At 35.8% G+C, this 20555-nt stretch overlaps 5 protein-coding genes across 5 annotated transcripts; 3 read left to right on the top strand and 2 right to left on the bottom strand.

Annotated features, from left to right (window-relative positions):
• The first annotated feature begins 112 nt into the window (after nt 1-112).
• On the top strand, nt 113-3627 carry Pbp95 (proximal sequence element A Pbp95). The gene has a single exon (XM_043417278.1). The coding sequence runs from the start codon at nt 806-808 to the stop codon at nt 3485-3487; it is 2682 nt and encodes an 893-aa protein (XP_043273213.1). The 5' UTR covers nt 113-805; the 3' UTR covers nt 3488-3627.
• On the bottom strand, nt 3616-9610 carry LOC122409596 (lipase maturation factor 2-like). Its single transcript, XM_043417282.1, has 10 exons — nt 9188-9610; nt 8498-8681; nt 6943-7044; nt 6324-6517; nt 6067-6245; nt 5721-5970; nt 5435-5640; nt 5031-5271; nt 4690-4906; nt 3616-4510 (listed from the first exon to the last, which is right to left on the bottom strand). Exons 1-10 carry the CDS (start codon nt 9279-9281, stop codon nt 4231-4233), a joined length of 1947 nt encoding a protein of 648 aa, XP_043273217.1. The 5' UTR covers nt 9282-9610; the 3' UTR covers nt 3616-4230.
• A 343-nt stretch (nt 9611-9953) lies between these two features.
• On the top strand, nt 9954-12887 carry LOC122409609 (uncharacterized). The gene is made up of 7 exons (XM_043417306.1): nt 9954-10518; nt 10995-11043; nt 11137-11192; nt 11289-11322; nt 11461-11567; nt 11858-11970; nt 12276-12887. Exons 1-7 carry the CDS (start codon nt 10463-10465, stop codon nt 12536-12538), a joined length of 678 nt encoding a protein of 225 aa, XP_043273241.1. The 5' UTR covers nt 9954-10462; the 3' UTR covers nt 12539-12887.
• LOC122409606 (ubiquitin-conjugating enzyme E2 J1-like) lies at nt 12700-15304 on the bottom strand. Its single transcript, XM_043417300.1, has 5 exons — nt 14890-15304; nt 14519-14724; nt 13993-14183; nt 13697-13814; nt 12700-13563 (listed from the first exon to the last, which is right to left on the bottom strand). The coding sequence occupies exons 1-5, from the start codon at nt 14924-14926 to the stop codon at nt 13315-13317; spliced, it is 801 nt and encodes a 266-aa protein (XP_043273235.1). The 5' UTR covers nt 14927-15304; the 3' UTR covers nt 12700-13314.
• A 789-nt stretch (nt 15305-16093) lies between these two features.
• Nucleotides 16094-20242, top strand: LOC122409603 (proliferation-associated protein 2G4). The gene is made up of 7 exons (XM_043417297.1): nt 16094-16248; nt 17262-17496; nt 17664-17826; nt 18105-18284; nt 18572-18820; nt 18899-19045; nt 19149-20242. The coding sequence occupies exons 1-7, from the start codon at nt 16164-16166 to the stop codon at nt 19251-19253; spliced, it is 1164 nt and encodes a 387-aa protein (XP_043273232.1). The 5' UTR covers nt 16094-16163; the 3' UTR covers nt 19254-20242.
• The last annotated feature ends 313 nt before the right edge of the window (nt 20243-20555 follow it).

Raw genomic sequence — 20555 nt, 5'->3', positions numbered from 1 at the left:
CGCAGACATGTCGCCGGAAACATATGTCTCTTTACTTCCGGTCGAACGTCAAATTATCGCGACGCCGAGTTTGCGGCTTTTCTTTTATTTTTATCCGCAATCCCTATTTTTTCATTCACCGCTCATTGTTCACGTTGTACCCGTTCTTACCCTCAATCTTATATTACGCCGAGTGCTGAAAATACACGGGAATCATTGTATCCATAACTGATAAGCAAGTAGCTAATGGCTTCTTTTAGCGATATCGAAGAACTAGTCCACGCAATGAAATATATGTTTTGAATTATAACACGACATTCTTAGCCTCTACTACTCCACAATTTTCAACGATTCCTTTATTAGTACTCATAATACTAATATCGTCGACTCGTATTTAGTTTTTTTATTAACAACAACAATCGTCAATATGAATACGATATATATATATATTGTTGGTACACTCTGGCACGCTTGATCCCGTACTTTAACCCATATTTCTGTTAGTATCGAAATAATAATGTTTTAAATATAAATAGGTTATCTAACCAGATTGAGTTTGCTCATATGGTTCTATTAAATAATCGAATATCCGATGCAATTAAAAAGAAACTAGAGTTGCGCAGTGTATAAAATTAATAATTTTGGCGGGGAAAGCGAAAAAAAATGGCTTCCGCGTGGTTCCGGTGAAATGTCGTCAATTCGTAAACGAATAACGAATGTTATATCCTCAGGCTAAAGTGCCAGGTCACAAACTCCGACAAGCGAGTGTTGAATTTGTGCATGGAAAAAATAAACGATTCAGTGAACAATTGATTGATCTCGAAAAATGAGTGATCTGGAAGATGACCGGGAGTTCCTCGACGACATAAAAGCTTTGGAGGACGTATTGGCGAACGAACATGAAACCCCGATTGCGAAACACCTCGAAGAAGATGTATCGGTGTGTAACCCTGTTAGTAACCGTCGAGGAAATACTTCATCTCAGGGATTTGGTGAAGTAGAGTGCGATGAGCAAAGAGAAAATATAAGAAGCGAGATTGACGAGAACCAAACAGCCTACGAGACAAATAAAAAATTGATTGAATTACTGAAGGAAACGCGACGAGAATTAGTGACGTTGCTCGAACGGTGCCGGGAAAACAAAGCCATACTCGATGAGAAAATTCGTATGAAAGCTCGTGTGACCAAAGGTTCGAAAGTTCTGATATGCACAGCAGGAATGCCGTATTTCAAGGACGGCAAACAGTATCCGGCTCCGTGGAATAACGACGTCAAGAAGAAGCAGAAAAATGAGGAATTGCAAGTGGTGCATCTACGTACAACGTGTCCTTGGACACCAAAGGATAGAAATATACTCTGGCGAGCCATTCGTCACCAAGCGGCTTCTGAAGTCTTGGACAGAGAAATGGCTGATACAGATGATATTTCCACAGAAAATCCAGATGATCGGAGAGAAAAGCAAAATCCAGATGAAGCTTTGGTGGATAAGGATCGCAGAAGACTCAAAAAGCCATTGGACCTTCCCAAGAATTTCAGGGAGATGGTCGGTCCTTTAGGAAGCAGAGAATTCGATTGGCTCAAAATCTCTGTTTCTGACTTTGACGGGCGTCACACTGCTGACGAATGCAAAGTTATGTGGCAAGTATTCCTTCATCCTGACATCAATCGTTATAAGTGGACCAGGGACGAAGATGAGCGACTCAAAACTTTGGTGGAAAAGTACCAGGCTGAAAACTGGACTGAAATCGCAATAGAAATGAAGAGTCGGAGGAGCGGCTACCAATGTTTTCTTCGATTTAATACCATAAGTCGTATCCCATCGCAATCGGATGTTACCTGGAACAAAAAGGAGGATGAGTGGCTTTGTAGATGCGTGGAAAAGTTCAAAATTGGCAATTATATTCCATGGGGTATTGTATCAAGATACATGCATGGAAAGACAAAGGCTCAGATTTATTATCGATACATGAACAACACAAATCCGAATTTGAAGAAAGGTAGATTCACTAGGGAAGAGGATGAAAAACTTGTAGAAGCAGTCAAGAAGTATGGAGAGAATTGGGGCCAAATATCACATCATTGTTTTTCCAATCGATCGGGTGTACAACTCAACGATCATTACCAAACGCTAAAGGTAAGAAAACAAGGGTTACAAAACGCCTGGAGTTTGAACGAGGATGCAAGATTGTTGTTTTTGTATAACAAGTTTGGTGCCGACTGGTCAAAGATTGCCAGTAGAATGAGTGGAAAAACGAGGACTCAAGTGAGACATCGACACAGTGCCATTGTTCGATATTGGGACAAAGGGGTTTCTCTCTATGAAATACCTAGGAAATACAAACAACAGAAGATAATAGAAACTCCTGAAGTCAATGTTGAGGATGATGATTTTATTGAGAGTACTGGGAAAAACAGAGTCGCAAACAAAAACAATAAGGCGACCTCTGAAATGGAACTTATCGATCTTGAACTAATGAAATATTTTCAAGTTATGCCTCCAGCCTTGAGGCCCGGAAGAAAAAGAAAGTATTATTCTAAAGATGAACTTCAGGAAGTCACGAGAAAATTGTGTATTATCCTGAAATGCTTGGGCGCGAATCTCGACATACCCGAGGATCTGGACGACACCGAATTAACAGAGAAAGAAAAGCAGCTTCTAAAATCACTCAAGGATTATCAGCAAATGCAAATAAACCGAGCGAACAGTCGATCCTTGGAATACCTAGGTGACAGCAGAGACGCTGGAGGATTACATTTTTCACCGGTGTGCTCTGGAAATTGCAATACTGTTGGAAAATTACAAATTAACGAAAAATTGGATTATGCGCCACCAGCAAAGCTGGATCATTGTCAGATGACGTTGAAAATGCAATTGGAAACACCGGAAAACATTCTTGAGATCTTGGGTAAGGATATAAATGACGACTTCGAAAAGATCTCTAAAATCATGAATTTCGCAGATATAAATCAGCGTAAATCGAAATTTGTCACTAAAATTTACGTTCTCGGACCTGAACAAATCTCGAAAATTTTACCCAACGTACTAGTCGAAACGGTGCCACGTAACTGCGCTACCAAAATCCCCCCGGCCGACGAGGTACCAAAAAAACGAAGTAAAAAAAAAGAAAAACCATGGAACTCCAGTAGCAGTGAAGGAATAATTCAACGTCTGGACCAGCCTATTACTTGCATAGAACCCAATTTTTATACATTGCGGGCTTTGAAATACATTATGTCGAAATCTGAAACGAGCGGTGAAAATTCTCGTTCTAATCAAGAACCTGCGCAGCATTCGTCGATGAGCCGCGAGGCGAAAATATCAATGAATAAATTGAAAGAGCGGCTTGTCCAGTTGTTTAAATATCCCATTGGATTGTCATACATTATTAAACCGGATGACACTGACGGAGCTACGAACTCTCAGTGGATCTCGGCCGAAGATACGAACGTCGATGATAACGAAGATTCAGTTGTTTCATTACCTTCCAAAAAAAAAAAAAGATGTTGACGTAGGAGGCCGTTAACTCAAAAACAACCCTTGGTTCCACACCGCCAGTTGTAAAAAACCGTAATCTTTGATAGCAGTCTTCATTTAGTTTAACTAATACGCTGACGATAAATAAATGATTCACTATGTTTTCACCGTCATATGTACTCTTATTCATTTTTTCATTTTTCAAATAATAGATCGAAGACACTGGTTGTTATTTGCGTTTTATACGAAGATATACGCTTTTTACAAAATATATGATAAACAAAACGGAGCTAACACTAATTTACACAATTGATACAATTTGTTGTTGTTTTTTTTTCTGTAGACAATTGCCACATTGGTAGGCCAGACTTTTCATGCTTTTTTTTTTTTCAAGACTTTCCTTTCACAATGACACATTATCATTGGTTGATGATTGCTATACTCGTATCCATCATTATTCTTATTACTATTTATTCGTAACAATAATAATGGAATAAAGAATAAAGAAAAAAATCGAGCCACAGTGATTCGATCGATCGATCTATAATTCAAGTGCACAATTATTGCTATGATAAACGGGGAGAAAATATAGAGTATTTGTTTTTATTTTTTCACTCTTCGAATATCGATTTGACGTAATCCTTCATTATCATCAAGCAAATTCCAAGCTCTTGCCTTCCGTTATAAATAACATTATGAAAAGGAACGAAAATTTGAAGAAAATGTAACTATGATACATCCTGAGTACGCTCGACTTGGAAATATTGCTGAGAAATTTATTTCCTCTTGGAACTCGAACTGTCATGGCTGGTCATGATGATTGCACACCCAGTTGTAAATACACTCCACAAAAGTAAACTTGCTTCGACTCTTCCTAACAGAGATCTCACGCTCTCCAAAACTTTCTTCAATCCCTCGTTCGTCACCTTCACCTGTGATTTATTCTGAACTATCTTCATCTTTGCTAAATATTCCAATAGCGGTGGATGATCCTGACTAAATATAGGGAAATATTCTCCCACTTTTTCTCTCGTCCACCAGGTCTGGTCGTTCCATCTATGGATAGAAAATTATTTAGAATTGTTAGCTTAGTTTGTCGTCCTCATACGCATATTTCAAATATTTTTTATGATATGATCAGCTTAGAAGCATAACAATCAACGCGGCCTAACGCAGTTTTCTTCAACGATTTGTCATGAAAATGCAATTTTTCTGTATCAGCTTAATTTACTAACGTTTTGCTCCATGGGACGTAGTGATAGTTGTAGAGACTGGCTTTGATGTACTTCGGTGGCATATTGCGGAAAGGATTTTCCACGTTATTAATTAGGCCGAGAACTTCGGGCTGTCCGCTGAGAAGCCTATAAGTCAGGGACATAATCCAGGGATTTTGATGATAAGTTCCAAGAGCTGCGAACCACATTTGCCAATCGAGACGAGGTTGATGGGGAGCTATTAAAAAATCGAATTTCATTCATAAAGTAAAGTCAGTTTTAAGTAAGGAGATAAAAAAACAATCGATAAAAGTGTTGCGACCACTTTTGATAAGGGATAATAAACGGTTGAAATAAATTACCGACGAAGGGCAATGAATTGTTGACATTTCCAGGCTTGTAAAGGAATTCGTACTCCTTCCAAGGCCCGTCAATATTGTTGCTCCCTTCGATGATTATTTCTGGCCTCCCGCCGACTCCGGTCATGCGTTGGAATAAACCGTATTCGTTGATGATGTCAAGATTATCAAGCTTGGCGTACACATTTTTTAATTGCACGGGCACCGTGGTATTTTGGGACGCGTGTAGCGTGGAAAAGGGAACCTAAAAAAATAACGATTCTCACTGAAATCTGGAAATCACCCGTATTACGTGGAAAACTGTTCGAACGATATCGAAAGAAATGGGGAATACCAAACCTACCATTCAATGACATACTTCAAATTGAATGACTAGTTCATTCTAACTTTTCAGTTGAAAAACTTACAACGCTAACTGCGAATACGAAGCAAACAATGGCGGTGTAAAAAAGTGTCGTGAGGGTATTGAAGATTTTGTTAGCCGCTCCTTTCGAAGACAAAATGGAGTGAGTGATTGAGTCGGCAACGACGAAGCCAAGAGATGTCAAACCAATGTAGATTGAAACAGGGATGATGCGGGTGAGAACTCGGTCGAATTGCTCTTGGCTGAAACCTGCAATATTTGTTGTAGTTTAAATACCAAAAGTTTGTAATCGCTAAGAAATTGGTGTGGAGACTAAAATTCAGGCTCACCAATTTCCGATTGTATGGTCCAGTCCTCCCGAATTTTGAGATTGTACATCACGTACGTGCCATAAACAACAGCAGCGTAAACCGCGAGACACACAACGCTCGAGAGGTAATCCCAGATCGCAGAACTCTCGTTTTTCGATTTTCTCTTGTAGAAGAATTGATCATCCAGCAAAGATATGGACAAGCAAATTGTCAGGAAATTGAAGAAGTTCCAATTTCCAGTTACTATTATGTGAACTTGCAAAAATATCTGAAAGTAAAAGCACTCGTTTACCACTCGAAAGTTCACGTATTTTCTCGAAAAATCTTTACAATGACTAAGTATAGAGGGCAAGCTTCCACTAACCTGTAGATAAAATGCTGTAATACGAACTTTTCGGTTCGGGAAAAAGAACAAAAACGGAATAACCAATTCGAATACATTTGCTGCTACTGTGTTCAAGCGTAAATACCAAGCTGGCAAATGATGCGCGTACCAAGCCAACGGGGTCGGAATACATTGAGACTCGAAGTGCACGGTCAAAGCTGAAATAAAATTATCAAATTATTTAAAGTTGATAAAATAACGAGTGAGATGCCTTGAAGAGTTTGTTTTCATTTTACCCTCAAGATTCCACCAAGACGGGCAACCAGATGTCAACTTAACAACGCCGCTGGAAAACAGCAAACGAAATAGCAGCCAACGAGCCGGCCAAAACGTCACGGCATCGCTCGGTGTACTTGGCTTTCCCTTAGAAGGGTACCAAAATGGTGCCATGATAACACACAGAAATCCAGCCTCCAGTAACAAATTATCCCTGTAAAAAAAAGTCATTCGAATAAAACTTAAAGGAACAAGGAAAAAACCCAAATAGGATGAATTAAAATAGCATGTATTTCAGGAATTGAGAACTCTTGGAACGTTCTTCATAATTTCCAGAAGTATTTTATTCTGTATATATATTTGTTTGATTCAATGGAAAAATCGTTTGAAAAAAATACAAAATAAAAATACAAGCAACGGTTCGAAACGTCCTTGTCTATGGAAACAACTTGATATCCCTCGAAAGTCTAATATATCAATCGCCCCGAGTGTTCTGAATATCGAGTTTCAGGTGAGCTCAATGAATTATGTAATTCATACGTACATACATTAAATCTCGATGTATTACAGCCGATTTTTTGTACATTCTCGAATGTAGAGTGAAATAATATAATAAAAGTAAGATAAAAATTGATTTACCATTGGAATCTCGTGAAGACTTGGCCAACTTGATACAGCGAAAAGTACAAGGACCAAAGTGCGAAGAAAATCGGAGCAATGCAAAACTTTTGCGAGATGAAACTGAAAACATAACAGTATTAATAATATTTTTGTTATAATTATTCTTTCAAATTAAATATTCGAATGATTGAATAATTTTAACATCAAAATTTTTGCAAGTTTTAATAATAAAGTCGATTTTAATCAATAGCATCAACATGCATCTGGATTCGTCACGGAAATCGATTCGCTAAAAATAGGTTCATTCGATGGTGTCACACTTCATTTATAGCTTATAACCGAGCTAAAAATTCCTTTTGTAATGGCATAAAATAAAGTACATAGAAACTCGTTTCTCTCGTTATTACGAGAATTGGAATTTAGTATCCCAATTTCGACGATGCTTTACCTCTGAAATGGGATTTTCCAAATAAATTTTTTTGAAAATGGTAACTAGCACGTCTAAAAATTTGAGCGTCTGATTTGGAAGGAATTTGGTAAAAAGCACAATGATTTCATCTCTGTGAAAAATATTCGAATGTAAATTTTTTTTTCAAATTAATGTAAAAAAACATGGTTTTCGTCCGAGTCGGTTCCTCGATTCGAAAATCACTTGTTCTCTGCTGTTTAATTATACATTCAGGATCGTGCTCAACACGAATGACGTTTTCACAAAAACGCTAGCTTTATCTAATCTTTTCAGAGATTATTTCGAATTTGATTTAATTTCTTTTGTTTCTTTGTAATTTTCTGATTCCGTCAATAAACATAGATGTTTTCCAATGACCGAAAAGTTTTTTGAAAATGCCAACTGAATTCTGACTACAGTTTTCTGCAAAGTTAAATGAACTGTTTGAGTAAAAAGTGAATTGGTATAAGAACAGCTTTCCATGAACCCAGACAAATATGAATAACGATGAAGCGACAAAACTGTAGGTTGATTATTACAAATTTTTGAGAAGTCATATTTTCATTGTTATAAGAAAAATCTGCGTTCGATCGATTTATGTTTCAGCTTGTTTTCTTCTGTACTATATCGATTTATTTATCAAACTTATTTATGGCTGAACAAACAAATTGTTTCTGGATTGAACTAGAACACTCTTTCATACTGAATTGGTGTAAAATTTTTTTGGTTACCAACCGAGACACGGTGTATTAACATTACTTTGAAATATATGGACTGTTTTTTCAAAACACTCAATGAAATTGTGGCATTGTGTAAATTACAACTGCTGCTTGATGGTTTTGTAAATATATCTTGATTATTATTTTTCTAGGTCAATGAATACATCTTCAATTTGCTGGAACCCTGTACAAGATGTTCCATGAATTTATTCTCCGATGTATGCACTCATTTGACAACTGTGTTTCTCTGCATTCAAAAAAAATGATCAAAATTTAATCTTTTACATGTGTAGGTGTCTGTACGTTTGAACATACAAAGATTATTTGTAAATAGAAATTTTAATGTAGCAAGTTAATGAACGCTGTAACTGATCTAAATTTTGTAGGCCACTTTGGAGGTGCTTACCCCATAAAAGCTAGAACACATCCTAGTAGAGCGATGACATCCAACATATAATCGACGTTGAGTCCAAGTAACGGAGCAAACCAGATGAGAGTCGGTTTTTGACTGAATTTTTGACTCAGCGGTATTTTTGATTCAAGATCAATTTGTGTTCTAGCTGGCAAAATTCCATTGTCACTGTAAAGTCCTGAGAACAAGGGAAGATATAGAAGGATGAATAAGATGATCATGGAATATTCAAATTGGACGAACGATGAATAAAATTACAGCTCCTTGGTATATTTTTTCTATCAACGGTTGAGAGGGAATGCAGCAAAGGTCAATTTGCTCACAATTACGATAAGGCAAGTTTTGATAGTATTATTGCATGTAGATAACGAATGTTACAGCATTACAGATAATAGAAAAAGTATAAAATGTAATACGAAAAATGAGAGAATTATCGGTTCATGGTAGTTACGTTCGATCAAAAATATCAACAATTTCGAGAATGTTGGCATATTCTGAGAAAAACGTATAGATTGTGAAATAATAATAAATAGCTTCGTCCGGTGATTTCATTTCGTTAATTAGTAAAGTTAATTTTGCGGTATGAAATGAAATCGAAGTTGATTCGTTCGAATTTTGAAAATAAAGCAATATGCCTGCTTGTTTTTTGCTCGTTGTTAAGTAGAATCGTTGAAGCATACGTACCGGGAATCTGTATGTAGAAGCTGAGGAAAGCGAAAAGATATATGATGCAAATTCCTCGTAAAAATAGATTACGAGTGTATCGAACTTGTATCATCCTGACGTGATTTCGTTTATTGTGTTTTTTCGTCAAAAGTAAAACATTTATTAAACAATACAGATGTTACATTGACAGAAATACTGAACGACGATCATTCGTTAGAGAACGCGTTAACACGACGCTAATTCTGGCGCGGCAGTGACTCTTCGAGCCGAACGGTATTATCCAGTCTGTCCAGATACCACACGTAAAAAAAGGACGCCGGGAATTTGTGACCACGCCGAGTGGGGAGTCGCGTAATACGGAATCGCTGTTGTTAGTGTTGTTGAACGGTATATACTTGGAGTAGGCTTGGAGCATGGAGGAGTAGGCAACCGGAATAAAAAAACTTGATTAAAATCCCTGCCCCGACAAGCGTCGTCCCTACCGCACCGGCGTGTGTAACTGTTCTATTGGTCAGTAAGAAATGCAAAGATCAATCGGAGAACGCAAATCAGAGATACGCGCCAAATATGAACCATATTAAGTCTGTTCTGGAGTTTCAAGTTAGGGTGTTATATAGGGATGGTTTTACAAAAGAGTCTTTATATATATTCAGAGCACGCTTTCGAATTTACCAAAAAAATAATAGATACACGGCTTTCTCGTTATCCTTTTTTAATCACAGAACGATGTATAACTGTTGTTGTTCTTGAAATATCAAGCTTGTCTGTGAAATAACTGGTGAAAACTGTATCGATCTACTTGAAATGTAAATAACTCATCCTGCTTCTTCAAAATTCCATTAAAATCGAATCAACTTTATCATTTATCAGCTGCTGGATCTATTGTGCACAAGATAGAGCCACACACACTACTTCCGGTATTTGGGATTCGGGATCTTCAGAAATACCCGGAAGTGACCTCAACTCCAAATACTCGCGGCTCGTGAAAAACGGAGCGACGAACAGATGCAACTTTTTCAATCGTATAGAACTACGTTTTCGCTCTTACGTCCTGACGAAATCTATGAACATTTTCAATATTTTTCGTTTTATTATTATCGCAGCTTTGGCGAATCATCGAGTGAAAGAAAAATTGAAATATAAATATATTGACTGCTTTTTTTCGGTCCATATCAAAGAAGTGTGCGGTGTACCTCGACGATTTTTGTTCTTTTTGGAATCTTGTAATTGGAGAGCAACGTTTGATCATTAAGAATTTTTAGATGACGGCGCGGAGCCGTGGGCTGACAGGTCATGGGGGCCTGTCTTGGCCAGTGTTATGCCAGAATCTCCGACACCTTTACATACAGGTTAGCCATAAGCTTGAACGAGCTTGTCAAATATCGAGTTGTATATGATATTTCGGGATTCAAGGTTCCATTAATTTTTCTGACGCATTTTTTTACCCTTAATTCACATTCTGCTGAGAAAAATATACTATCAATTTTATAAATGAACTTGTTTTTACATTTTATTTACATATCGATTTTATTTTTAATTCTAAAAAGAAGCACCACATGATTTTAATATTGTTTTGTAAAGAGATGATTGTGGACCACAGGATTTTGCCTAGGACTTTTAATCAATAGGTCATCGGATTTTAGAAATTTAAAAAAGAAAAAAAAGAGTTTCAACTTTTTAATTGCTTCATTTGGTTTTTTAGAAGGTTGTTTCCTCATTTTAAATTGTTTCTTTAATCCTGTAAAGCTTTCATTTAATTTCTAAAAGTTTTTACATTAACAATTGAATATTACTTTTGTTTTTACAAGTTATGTCTGTTTCAAAGGTATCGGAAGCATACTGGGACACCCTTCCAAGAGGCCGAACCAGTTGAGGTGTGCAATGTCATTCAAATATTAATTGAAGAGATGTTTTTCAATTGTAAAGATAATTTGGTAAATATAAAGATTTGTAAAAATTGTTTTCAGCTATGCCAATTGACAGAAGGCGAAAATAGTGCCTCAGAACCTCGAGGATCGAAACAGTAAGATTACAAAATATTGTTAACATTTAAAGATTTTACGTAGATATTTTTATTAACAAAAAATACTTTATTTTGTAATTGTGCTTGCGTGGATAGCCTGTTGTCATTACTTTCCCTCAAACGGTTCAAGGTAAAGTTCAGATTTGTTGGTAATAAGCAGATTCCTAGAATTTACTAACGTTGACTAATTATTTATTTTATTTCGAATTTGGTGGCCAATTTTTATCATCATTGGAACAGTTTTCCAAATTGTTTGTTATTTTTTCAGAAAAAACGTGGCATTCCTGATGAGCTTGAACTAACCGAGGGGACTAGCTGGTCTCGAGGATCCAATAAGTACTCTAGGCTTAATACTAGGAGCGATCTGTCAACGAGGTAAGAACAATTGATCTTTTTATACACTATGAAGAATACCGAGAAGAAAAGGAAATTGTACTAGGAATATTTGAACATTAGTTTTATTTGTGAGCATTTTTGTAACTATTTTAAAAACGATTATTAAGAAAAGTCGTACAGTTTGTAAACACAGCTGTTGAAATTTAATGTCTTTAAAGAAAAAGGGTGTGCAGCTGCAAGTACAATTGTTAAAAAATGATATTTTTTTGTAGAAGTCGTATGTTTTTATTTTCACGCGAAATCATTGTTTTACGATATAATAATTTCAGTTCTGGATTCACGACTCCGATGCAAACCTTAGACGCTAGAAATTTGTTGAAGCACCAAGGATGTATTACTTCGACTCCTGCGTCTTCCCTGGATCTTGAATGGGAACACGAAGGTGTGAGAATTTTTTGTTTTTTCACTGCAAACGAGCTTGCACCACTCTTAAAAAATTGATAATAGATTTTGTGGATACATTATCTTATTTTCATAGATTTTGTATAGTTTTTTAGTAAACGGTTTACGTCGAAGGCTTTCTAATGATATTTCTGCAACTGCTGTTCGCTCAAGATGTTTTAAAAATTTTTGTTGATGCTTCGCCAGTGAAGGAAGTTAAAAAAATCAAGAGACGCGGTAGCAGCTCGATGCCAAATATTCCTATTACAGAAGGCTGAAATACTTTTCTCATTTATCATATTGCAGTATTGCCAATGGCGACGATACAACCGTCTCAAGAATTGAGTCCAAATGACTCATTGTCACGTACATCGTTGAATGCTAGTCCTCCGTCGAGTTTAACGGCATCTCCATGGTCGAGGATATCAACACCAAATAGTTTAGAGTGGGATCCGGTGGAAGCGGAAATAGAAGGTGTCGACGTGGAAACTGAACAATTATTAACGGAAATCGAGAGATTGACGGACAAAGCGCTCAAAGAAACGGGTGATTGGAGTGGAACTTGCTGATGAACAAAACGCGATTAGATATTGAAAAAAAAAATAACAACAAAACGAAGTAAAACCTTAGAAAATTGCAAGTACTCAGGCTGGTTGTATTTTTGTATCTCATTGAAAAGTGTTTAGAGAATAGAAGTGTGATAATCAATTGAGAATAATCAACGACTAAATATTGTTAATAGCCATCAACATATTCGATATTATTTTATTATATCGAAGAATGAAATACTATTCGACGAAATAAGAGACAAAGTTTCGTTTAACAAAGCTGATAATTCGTGTAATTGTTGATTACAAAGTGATCGCATTATCAAATAGTTCATATTTCGCATTAGAGTGTTTTATTATTAATGAAAATCGGTAAAAAAATTTATTCGATTTTAATTGAAATCGAATAACGAATTCATCGATAAAGAGCTTAGTAATTATTTTGCTACTTGATCGTACTTGGGAGGCAAAGAATGAAATTTGCATATTTCCAATAGCAATTATTTGTTTTTTGTTATATTTATTAATTAATTTATATATATTTATATATATATAACACATTTTATTGTATTTAATTTAATATATTTATAATTATGTATAATAAAAGTGAAATTTTTTTGCTTTTTTTTCATTCGGTGGGTTTGCCTTGGATATTTCTTTTCCCATATGGCTTTCGAATATTATATATTCGTTCCCAACGTAATACAAATTTCGCAAATCCTGCATAGGATTTTTTGTGTTATCGTTACTGGTTTTCGCGCTTTCTTTTGTTCGTAGTGAACAATCGATTTGTTGAACTAAACGAAAAACAATCGCCGCAAAACCAATAGAATTATTGCAAAAACCAAAAAAGTTATGAGCATACTCCAGAATAAGTCGTTGGTCGATGAAACCGTCGCCAGCTGTTGATTCACGATTACGTCCGCCTGAGCTTGATCTGCATTGTCCAGTACTTGAGAATTCACATTTCGCTGCCTTAAATCTGAATCCAAATTTCTTGTTGTGTCTGTGGAGTACGATGAGTCTGTCGGTAAAGCATCTTCTGCCTAAAAACAGTTGAACGCTCATCTTATTTCTCGTTAAACCGATATAATAAGCAATTTTATTCTTCAATTCTGGAAAGTATTGAATTGATTCTTCATATTAAAGGTAAAATTAAAAGATGGAGAAGAAAACTACCTTCAGAGCTATGGTGTTCAGCATGTGTTGTTCTTCCTGAGTAATAGGCTGTTTGGGTCCATCTTTTGACAGCAAATCTGCTATTTTCCCACAACTTTCGCACTGCCAGTTTAATGACCTATATTAATTCAGAAATAAAAATAGGAGATCTTTAAAAAAATATCATCATTTGAAAATAATTATTTCAAGTTCAAATCACAATTCGGTTAACGAGAAATTTAAATACGTCTGGAACAAGAAAAAAATTGAGAAATGATATTTCATAACAAAAAGCAATTCTAACTACTGATACAAACTTTTTTGCTAATTTTTGTCTTTCTTCAGGACTATAATCGAGAGATCCAATAGTATCGTTTCCTGGGGTTGGCATAAAAGCTATAAGCGCCAATAAAGCCGTTCTAATGCTCCATGAGGGCTGCCACGTCTCTGGATGGTGACCCGAAATGCTGAGACATATTTTTTTATTTATCTCAAATCGTCCATTGGGCTGAAAGTACAGACGTAAAAAAATTTTATGTACTCAATGATACAAAGAATATGCTGGATTAAAATCAGTTAAAAATTATGGATTATTCTTTGTGGAATCTAAACAAAAAAGTATCGTTATGGGAATATGGATTCATGGATTGATACTTTAGCAAATGTATTCCTTTCAATGTTTATCCACATTGATGAGACATGCTGGGATTCAAATCCACTAAAACTATGTTCAATTGGTACATCGGACTTGGCTTAAAGCAATTGCAAAATTTAGCACTTATTCGGCTAGCATTCAGTGGGGTTTACTTTAGTAGACCTGTAAATTGTTTAAGAAAAACTTACAGTAAGGAGAATTATGTTAGGTGGTTTCATAGGATATTCAGGCGGCAAAAGGATCCTCCCATGGTAAACTCCTTCTGCAAATTCGGACGATGGTGGCCCTTGAATGGTGAAATGCCATTCAAAGAGATTGTCATCCAGCGGACATGCTCTGTATTCTTCGGTAGGCTCAGCAAGCTCTTGAGCTTCTCTCATTAACCGTTTCACAGCTAAATAGAAGAAAATCAAATAGAAACTCTATTTTGGGTGTGCTGTCTTCTGATTTCTGTTTTTAACAAATGGCTAATTTCACTGATATTTAGTTGTGATGCTAAAGATTTGTATAAAATTTCAAACGATTAAAAAGTGAAAAAAAAAAGCAGAAGCTAACAAACCTGGACTTTTGGTGTTGTATTTTCCTTCGAACGACATGTCACTTGTTTTTTTTGTTTTATGTTATTAATCAGTCATCCAAAGATGGTCTTTAGCGGTAGACAAAGAATTTTATCTTTCTTGCGAGTTTTCAATTACTTTGTTTACGCGTAGAAAAAAAACGATTGCGCATTTAATCTTAGGTACTTAAAATTATAAGAAATCTCACGGGGTACGAAAAGTTGTTTTTTTCGTTTAAAAATTTTCCTATCAACCGAACTAATGTATCAATAATTAGACTCTAGAAAGAGTATTCTGGAGTTCCAACAAAAAATACTACTTCAAAGGTTTCGGTGAATAATTCACGGGAACGAGTTTTTTTTTAACGTTATCAGATGATTAAATTCTCCGTTTCGTGTGTGTATGACAGCCCAATGCTTTTTGATTGGAACGGTTCCCTTCGTAATCTCGATTCCGCAACTCCAATTTTTTCGTCAACCAATAAAATATCATGAACATTTATGAATTACGTGTGGACTGATGGGATTCGATTACGACAAATTCATGCGGCCTGATTTCACTTCTCATTGGTTTATTCCTTTGAAATTTTTTCAGGCCAACAGAAAAGATTTTTTCCCGTGCGAAGTTCATAAAATTAATTTTTATTTAAGTTTAATAGAGATTCTGGGGGGTATGAAATTTAGCACCTTAGGCAGACGCGTTTGATACGTGAATTCAATTGTTTCTTAATTTCCAGGAAACAAAGTGTCAATTTGAAAATGTAGATGCACACTTTGTTTTTGTTTCGGCCAATCTGTGGGATGAGATTTTAGTGAAATTTTAACATCGATTTTCGGAGCTTGTGGATTGGTGCAAAAGCCGCCAGTGTTTTGCACCAATCGAAAAAGAGCCATTATTTATGATTAAGATTCCGTCTTCGTTTTCGGTCATTTCTATTTTTAAATTCTATTGAGTTTGAATTATTCTTTAACTTAAACTTTTCCTTGTTACATAAATAGAGAAGTTTAGGAAGGGGCAAGAAGTTGAACTTTTCGATACGAACTGTTTTTAAGTTGAAGAAGTGTTAATGAATTTGAGAAATAAGGTGTGTATTATAGATATTCGATAGGTTATAATTCTATCGATCGAAATGTGTTCATATTCAAAGTTGCGCGTTTACCGCTTTCGTTGAAAACGCAGCTTTAATTTAGTATCGGAACTCGGAAGCGGTTACGGTTTAATTTTATATCACGTGACCCCCGTGCAAGTGCCGTGTAGTAAAAGTTGTGCTAAAACCATGGCGGACAAAGATGAGGCTGAGAAGACGATTGCCGAAGATTTGGTTGTTACCAAATATAAGATGGCTGGAGCCATTGTGAACCGTAAGAAAATGATCCCTCAATTATCTCCGAACCTCCTTGAACCGTCGATATTAATATAGAAACTAATAGTTTATGGATTTACGATGTCGTTCTAACTCCGACCATATGGAGTATGGCTATACAACGCCGGCCACGACTCCACCATGTGGGCTTTCACCCGGACCCCGCATTTTTTATTTTCTAATTACTTCAAAGTCCGTCCATTCTACTCTCTTCAAAATTAATTTGATGCGCCATTACTACTACCACTTGAAGTATTATCCGTGTATTACAGAAGCATCGCATATATTAATGCATCTACGAATGTCGAGAATTTTTACAAATTATTCGAGTGATGAAAAATAGCACCTCCGACAAGTAATGTTAGTGCTCCAAAGAAATTGAACGAGTACGTTTGCATTCCTTAAAAGTTGCATGCTTCATATACATTCGAAAATATGTTTTATTTTCATGTTTAACATGAGAGCACAATGGTCTTCCAAACTATAGAAAACAGAAATGATTAACATGTTTTTCAAATTATTCGTTGAGCATTTACTTTGATTTTTCACTGAGCAATACTCCCTGTACTATTTTTCCAAGATTTTTAATTTTGTGCACTCTTATGTAGCCCTGCTACGAATGAACTTTCAGAGTATTATCGTTCAAGGTTCTGTAAACTTATTTACAATTTCCCATATTTATGATAAATCGGTCGAAAATGTAATTATAACTTCACTGTTTGTTTTGATTTTGCGATTCCATTGATTTGGGGAATATTATTGAAAATTTCTTCTAAAATAGATGTGACTAATATTGCGCTATTGAATCATTTCGATACAAAAGTTTAATCATTACAAAGAAAACAACATTCGTGATTATGAATGTAATAATTAGGTCACAATCAGAAAGACTGCTTGTAATTCATAGTTTTGATAAGATCAGATACGGAGCAATTTAACCCATACATGTTGGTGCAACTTGGCGAGTCGATTCGGTGAATAAGAGTTTCCTTGTTATTATTACGTTTTCAGAGGTTTTAAAACAGGTTTTGGACAAGTGCGTAGCTGGGGCTTCAGTGAGAGAAGCATGTGAGTACGGAGACACGTTGCTGTTAGAAGAGACAAGCAAAGTCTTTAAAAAGGAGAAAGATTTGAAGAAAGGTATTGCCTTTCCAACGTGTATATCAGTGAACAACTGTATCTGCCATTTCTCGCCAATAGCAAGTGAGCCAGATCTCATTTTGAAAGAGGACGATGTAGTGAAAGTGTGAGTAAACAAATGATTCATTCAAATTTAGACGAATATAATAATAATTTCATAAGACTAAGGATTTCATTGTGGAAATGATTGGCTTATCTATGACATTATCCAGAAAGAGAAAAGTGAATAGTTTCACCATTTGTGTTGAATATCAAAACATTTTTTGGCTACAGAGATCTTGGGGCGCACGTCGACGGATTCATTGCAGTTGTTGCTCATACTATTGTCATCGGATCGTCCAGTGAAAAGAAAGTCACTGGAAGGAAAGCCGATGTTGTTTTGGCTGCTCATTATGCATCTCAGGCAGCCCTAAGGTTGTTGAAGCCAGGAACAGAGGTACGAAAAAAACTTTTTTTCACAGGATACTGTAATTTTTAGAGCTACCGTTGTAGAAACGCTTTGATTCATTTGATACATTGAATTCTGAAATTTAAAACAGAATTCCAAAAACCAATGAAAAGATTTTGTCACACTCGAACTTATGCAAACTTTTACATAATTCTTTACTTTATGCATAGGAATTATGGAGAACTTTTTAACCTTAGTGCTTTTAAGAACTGTCTCAGATAATAAAATTTGGGAAATAGTTTGATTAATTTCTTTACTCCTCTTAGACGTACGCAATAACGGGAACAGTGGAAAAAATCTGTGGAGCTTATAACTGCAAGCCTATCGAAGGTATGCTGAGCCACCAGCTGAAGCAATTCAAAATTGACGGTGAAAAGACAATTATACAAAATCCGAATGACGCCCAAAAAAAAGAACACGAGAAGTTTACTCTTGAAACTCACGAAGTAAGTATCAAAGTTACTTATATTTATCTTCATATCAGTAATCGATTGATTTCATTCTTATATTTCATTCAAAGGATATTTATTTTCAATCGACCACCATTTGATTCGCATTTGACTAACATTGTATCAACATACTATTGATGTAATTGTCCAAATAACTCCCCTCTGGAGAATGTGCCATGAATATTGCATTTGTATCGAAGTACGTTTCAGTAAATTTCTAATTAATAGAAATATTTTAGTAAGGAATCTTAAGATTGCATAAAAATGATTGATTTTCCTACTAGGTATACGCAATGGATGTGCTGGTGAGCACAGGGGAGGGTGTAGGTCGAGAACAAGATACACGAGTGACAATATACAAGAAAACGGAAGAAACTTATCAGCTGAAATTGAAAACATCCCGCGCGTTCTACAGCGAGGTGACTCACAAACATGGTCTGATGCCTTTTAACTTGCGAACTTTCGAAGACGAAAAGAAAGCTAAAATGGCGGTTGTTGAATGCGTTAATCATCGATTAATCGAGCCGTTCCAGGTGACGTTGTTTTCTTGATGTCTTTGGGTCCACTGACGAGAGTACAGTTTTTTTTTTATTTTTTGCTCCTGCTTTCAGGTTTTGTACGAGAAACCAAGTGAATATGCGGCGCAATTCAAATTCACAGTTTTGTTGATGCCCAATGGACCTCATAAAATAACGGGAATTCCTTTCGAACTTGAGTCATTCAAGTCGGATTGCGTAGTTGACGATCAAGAATTAAAGGTAGCTTAAGATCAATATTTTCATTCGATTACCTCGATTTCGTGGAGTCGGATAATTTTATAGTGATTTTCGAAAAAATAAACGTTCGATTAAATGATTTCAGACACTCTTGAATTCCTCTGCGAATCCGAAGGCCGGGAAAAAGAAGAAAAAGAAGGCGGAAAAAGCGGTTGGGGAAGTTACGATGGAAGTGGACGCGAAGGCTTAACACAAGAATGAACTGTTCTATGAGTTATTGACACTGTCGTGCACTGAATCAACAATCATTTGGACCATCGTAACGATCGGAGCGACATTGATTTTTCGAATGTTGCATAATATCGGAGAAAAGACTTCCGGAGAATTAACATTTCCATGGTTGGCCGTAATTCATTGTCGTTCATATTACATTGTGTTCCTCTTTTGGAAAGTGTCGAAATTTTTTCAAACCTCTATCGATCATATAAAACAACACATGCAAAACTCTATCATCGAACTTTACTCAATCACTTGTTTTTTTTTCTCACTTTTTTTATCATACCTTACTCGTTTAGCTGATTGAAATAGTATTGAATAAAAGAAAGAACAACCTGAAGCGTGTCCTTCGATTAAATAGTGCCGTAAATTTATGAATTCAATCGGAGAACTAGAAATAATAGCCAAGTAGTATTTCTGTTACGCGTCAAATTCCGGCTTTGTATGTTCAACTGTCATTTTTAGCCAATGATTTGCATATTTTTAATGATAAGAAAAGCGCAAATGAAATTATGATTAGATCGCAAATTCGTTACGCGTTTTATCGGGAAAAAAATCATGATTTGTTCAACTAACAATCTGTCCATATTTTCTTATAAACAGCAACGCCTAGTAAGAAATTGTAAAATTGAAACCATATCGATCACGGAAGTATTAGATCGTCAATTTGGATCTAATGATCGATAATTAATTTGCTATTAATTAATTGTGCTCCATCAGAATTGAATCATCGATGTATTTCGTAAATTGCAAACATCTCGAAAAAAATCAATCAACTATGAATTATCACAAAATATAGTTTTTTACTGAAACTTTAATTGTAATTTAATCGTAATGTGTACTTTTTAATCGGTTTGAGCTCGTTGTTTCATATTGTAATCGGTGTATTTTTTACTAATACAAATGAGCTATCTCGTGTTATTGTACAGTTTTTGAATGTGGACATCAAAAATTTCATGAAAACAGTGGCTCTACGTTCATTTGCGTACTCTCTATACTTACGATTTTTCAATCGCGAACAATAACTTTTAGTACGATTTCCCACGATATTACAAATTGTACAAATTCTGATAGTTACACTGTTCAAGAACAATTTCTGAGCATGATTTGCTATCCTATTCAACGTACGAGCTTTACTCCGCTAGTTTTCATAACTCTAGTTCTGCTTGAAATTATTTCATTTTTCGTTGCAGATATTCAGTAGAATACCGGAATTTTTGGCCTTCGCAATTCGGGCCGGTGTGCTTCTTAAAGGTTAATCAAAACCGTACATCAC

The sequence above is a fragment of the Venturia canescens genome, chromosome 4, assembly GCF_019457755.1.
Source record: "Venturia canescens isolate UGA chromosome 4, ASM1945775v1, whole genome shotgun sequence".
In the NCBI taxonomy this organism is placed as follows: domain Eukaryota; kingdom Metazoa; phylum Arthropoda; class Insecta; order Hymenoptera; family Ichneumonidae; genus Venturia; species Venturia canescens.
Note: the sequence above shows the minus strand (reverse complement) of the source record. Positions and strands in the feature narration are given on the sequence as shown.

Excerpts from the sequence above, each read along its gene's own strand:
- Pbp95 (XM_043417278.1), top strand. The coding sequence starts at position 806 with ATGAGTGATCTGGAAGATGACCGGGAGTTCCTCGACGACATAAAAGCT.
- LOC122409596 (XM_043417282.1), bottom strand. The coding sequence starts at position 9,281 with ATGATACAAGTTCGATACACTCGTAATCTATTTTTACGAGGAATTTGC. Across the intron at positions 5,971-6,066 it reads TTACAGCATTTTATCTACAG|ATATTTTTGCAAGTTCACAT; the intron begins GTTAGTGGAAGC and ends TTTTACTTTCAG. Across the intron at positions 4,511-4,689 it reads TACGTCCCATGGAGCAAAAC|ATGGAACGACCAGACCTGGT; the intron begins GTTAGTAAATTA and ends TTCTATCCATAG.
- LOC122409609 (XM_043417306.1), top strand. The coding sequence starts at position 10,463 with ATGGGGGCCTGTCTTGGCCAGTGTTATGCCAGAATCTCCGACACCTTT. Across the intron at positions 11,193-11,288 it reads GAACCTCGAGGATCGAAACA|CCTGTTGTCATTACTTTCCC; the intron begins GTAAGATTACAA and ends TTGCGTGGATAG. Across the intron at positions 11,568-11,857 it reads AGGAGCGATCTGTCAACGAG|TTCTGGATTCACGACTCCGA; the intron begins GTAAGAACAATT and ends TAATAATTTCAG.
- LOC122409606 (XM_043417300.1), bottom strand. The coding sequence starts at position 14,926 with ATGTCGTTCGAAGGAAAATACAACACCAAAAGTCCAG. Across the intron at positions 14,725-14,889 it reads ATACAACACCAAAAGTCCAG|CTGTGAAACGGTTAATGAGA; the intron begins GTTTGTTAGCTT and ends TCTTCTATTTAG. Across the intron at positions 13,564-13,696 it reads TGAACACCATAGCTCTGAAG|GCAGAAGATGCTTTACCGAC; the intron begins GTAGTTTTCTTC and ends AACTGTTTTTAG.
- LOC122409603 (XM_043417297.1), top strand. The coding sequence starts at position 16,164 with ATGGCGGACAAAGATGAGGCTGAGAAGACGATTGCCGAAGATTTGGTT. Across the intron at positions 16,249-17,261 it reads GGCTGGAGCCATTGTGAACC|AGGTTTTAAAACAGGTTTTG; the intron begins GTAAGAAAATGA and ends TTACGTTTTCAG. Across the intron at positions 18,821-18,898 it reads GATTAATCGAGCCGTTCCAG|GTTTTGTACGAGAAACCAAG; the intron begins GTGACGTTGTTT and ends TCCTGCTTTCAG.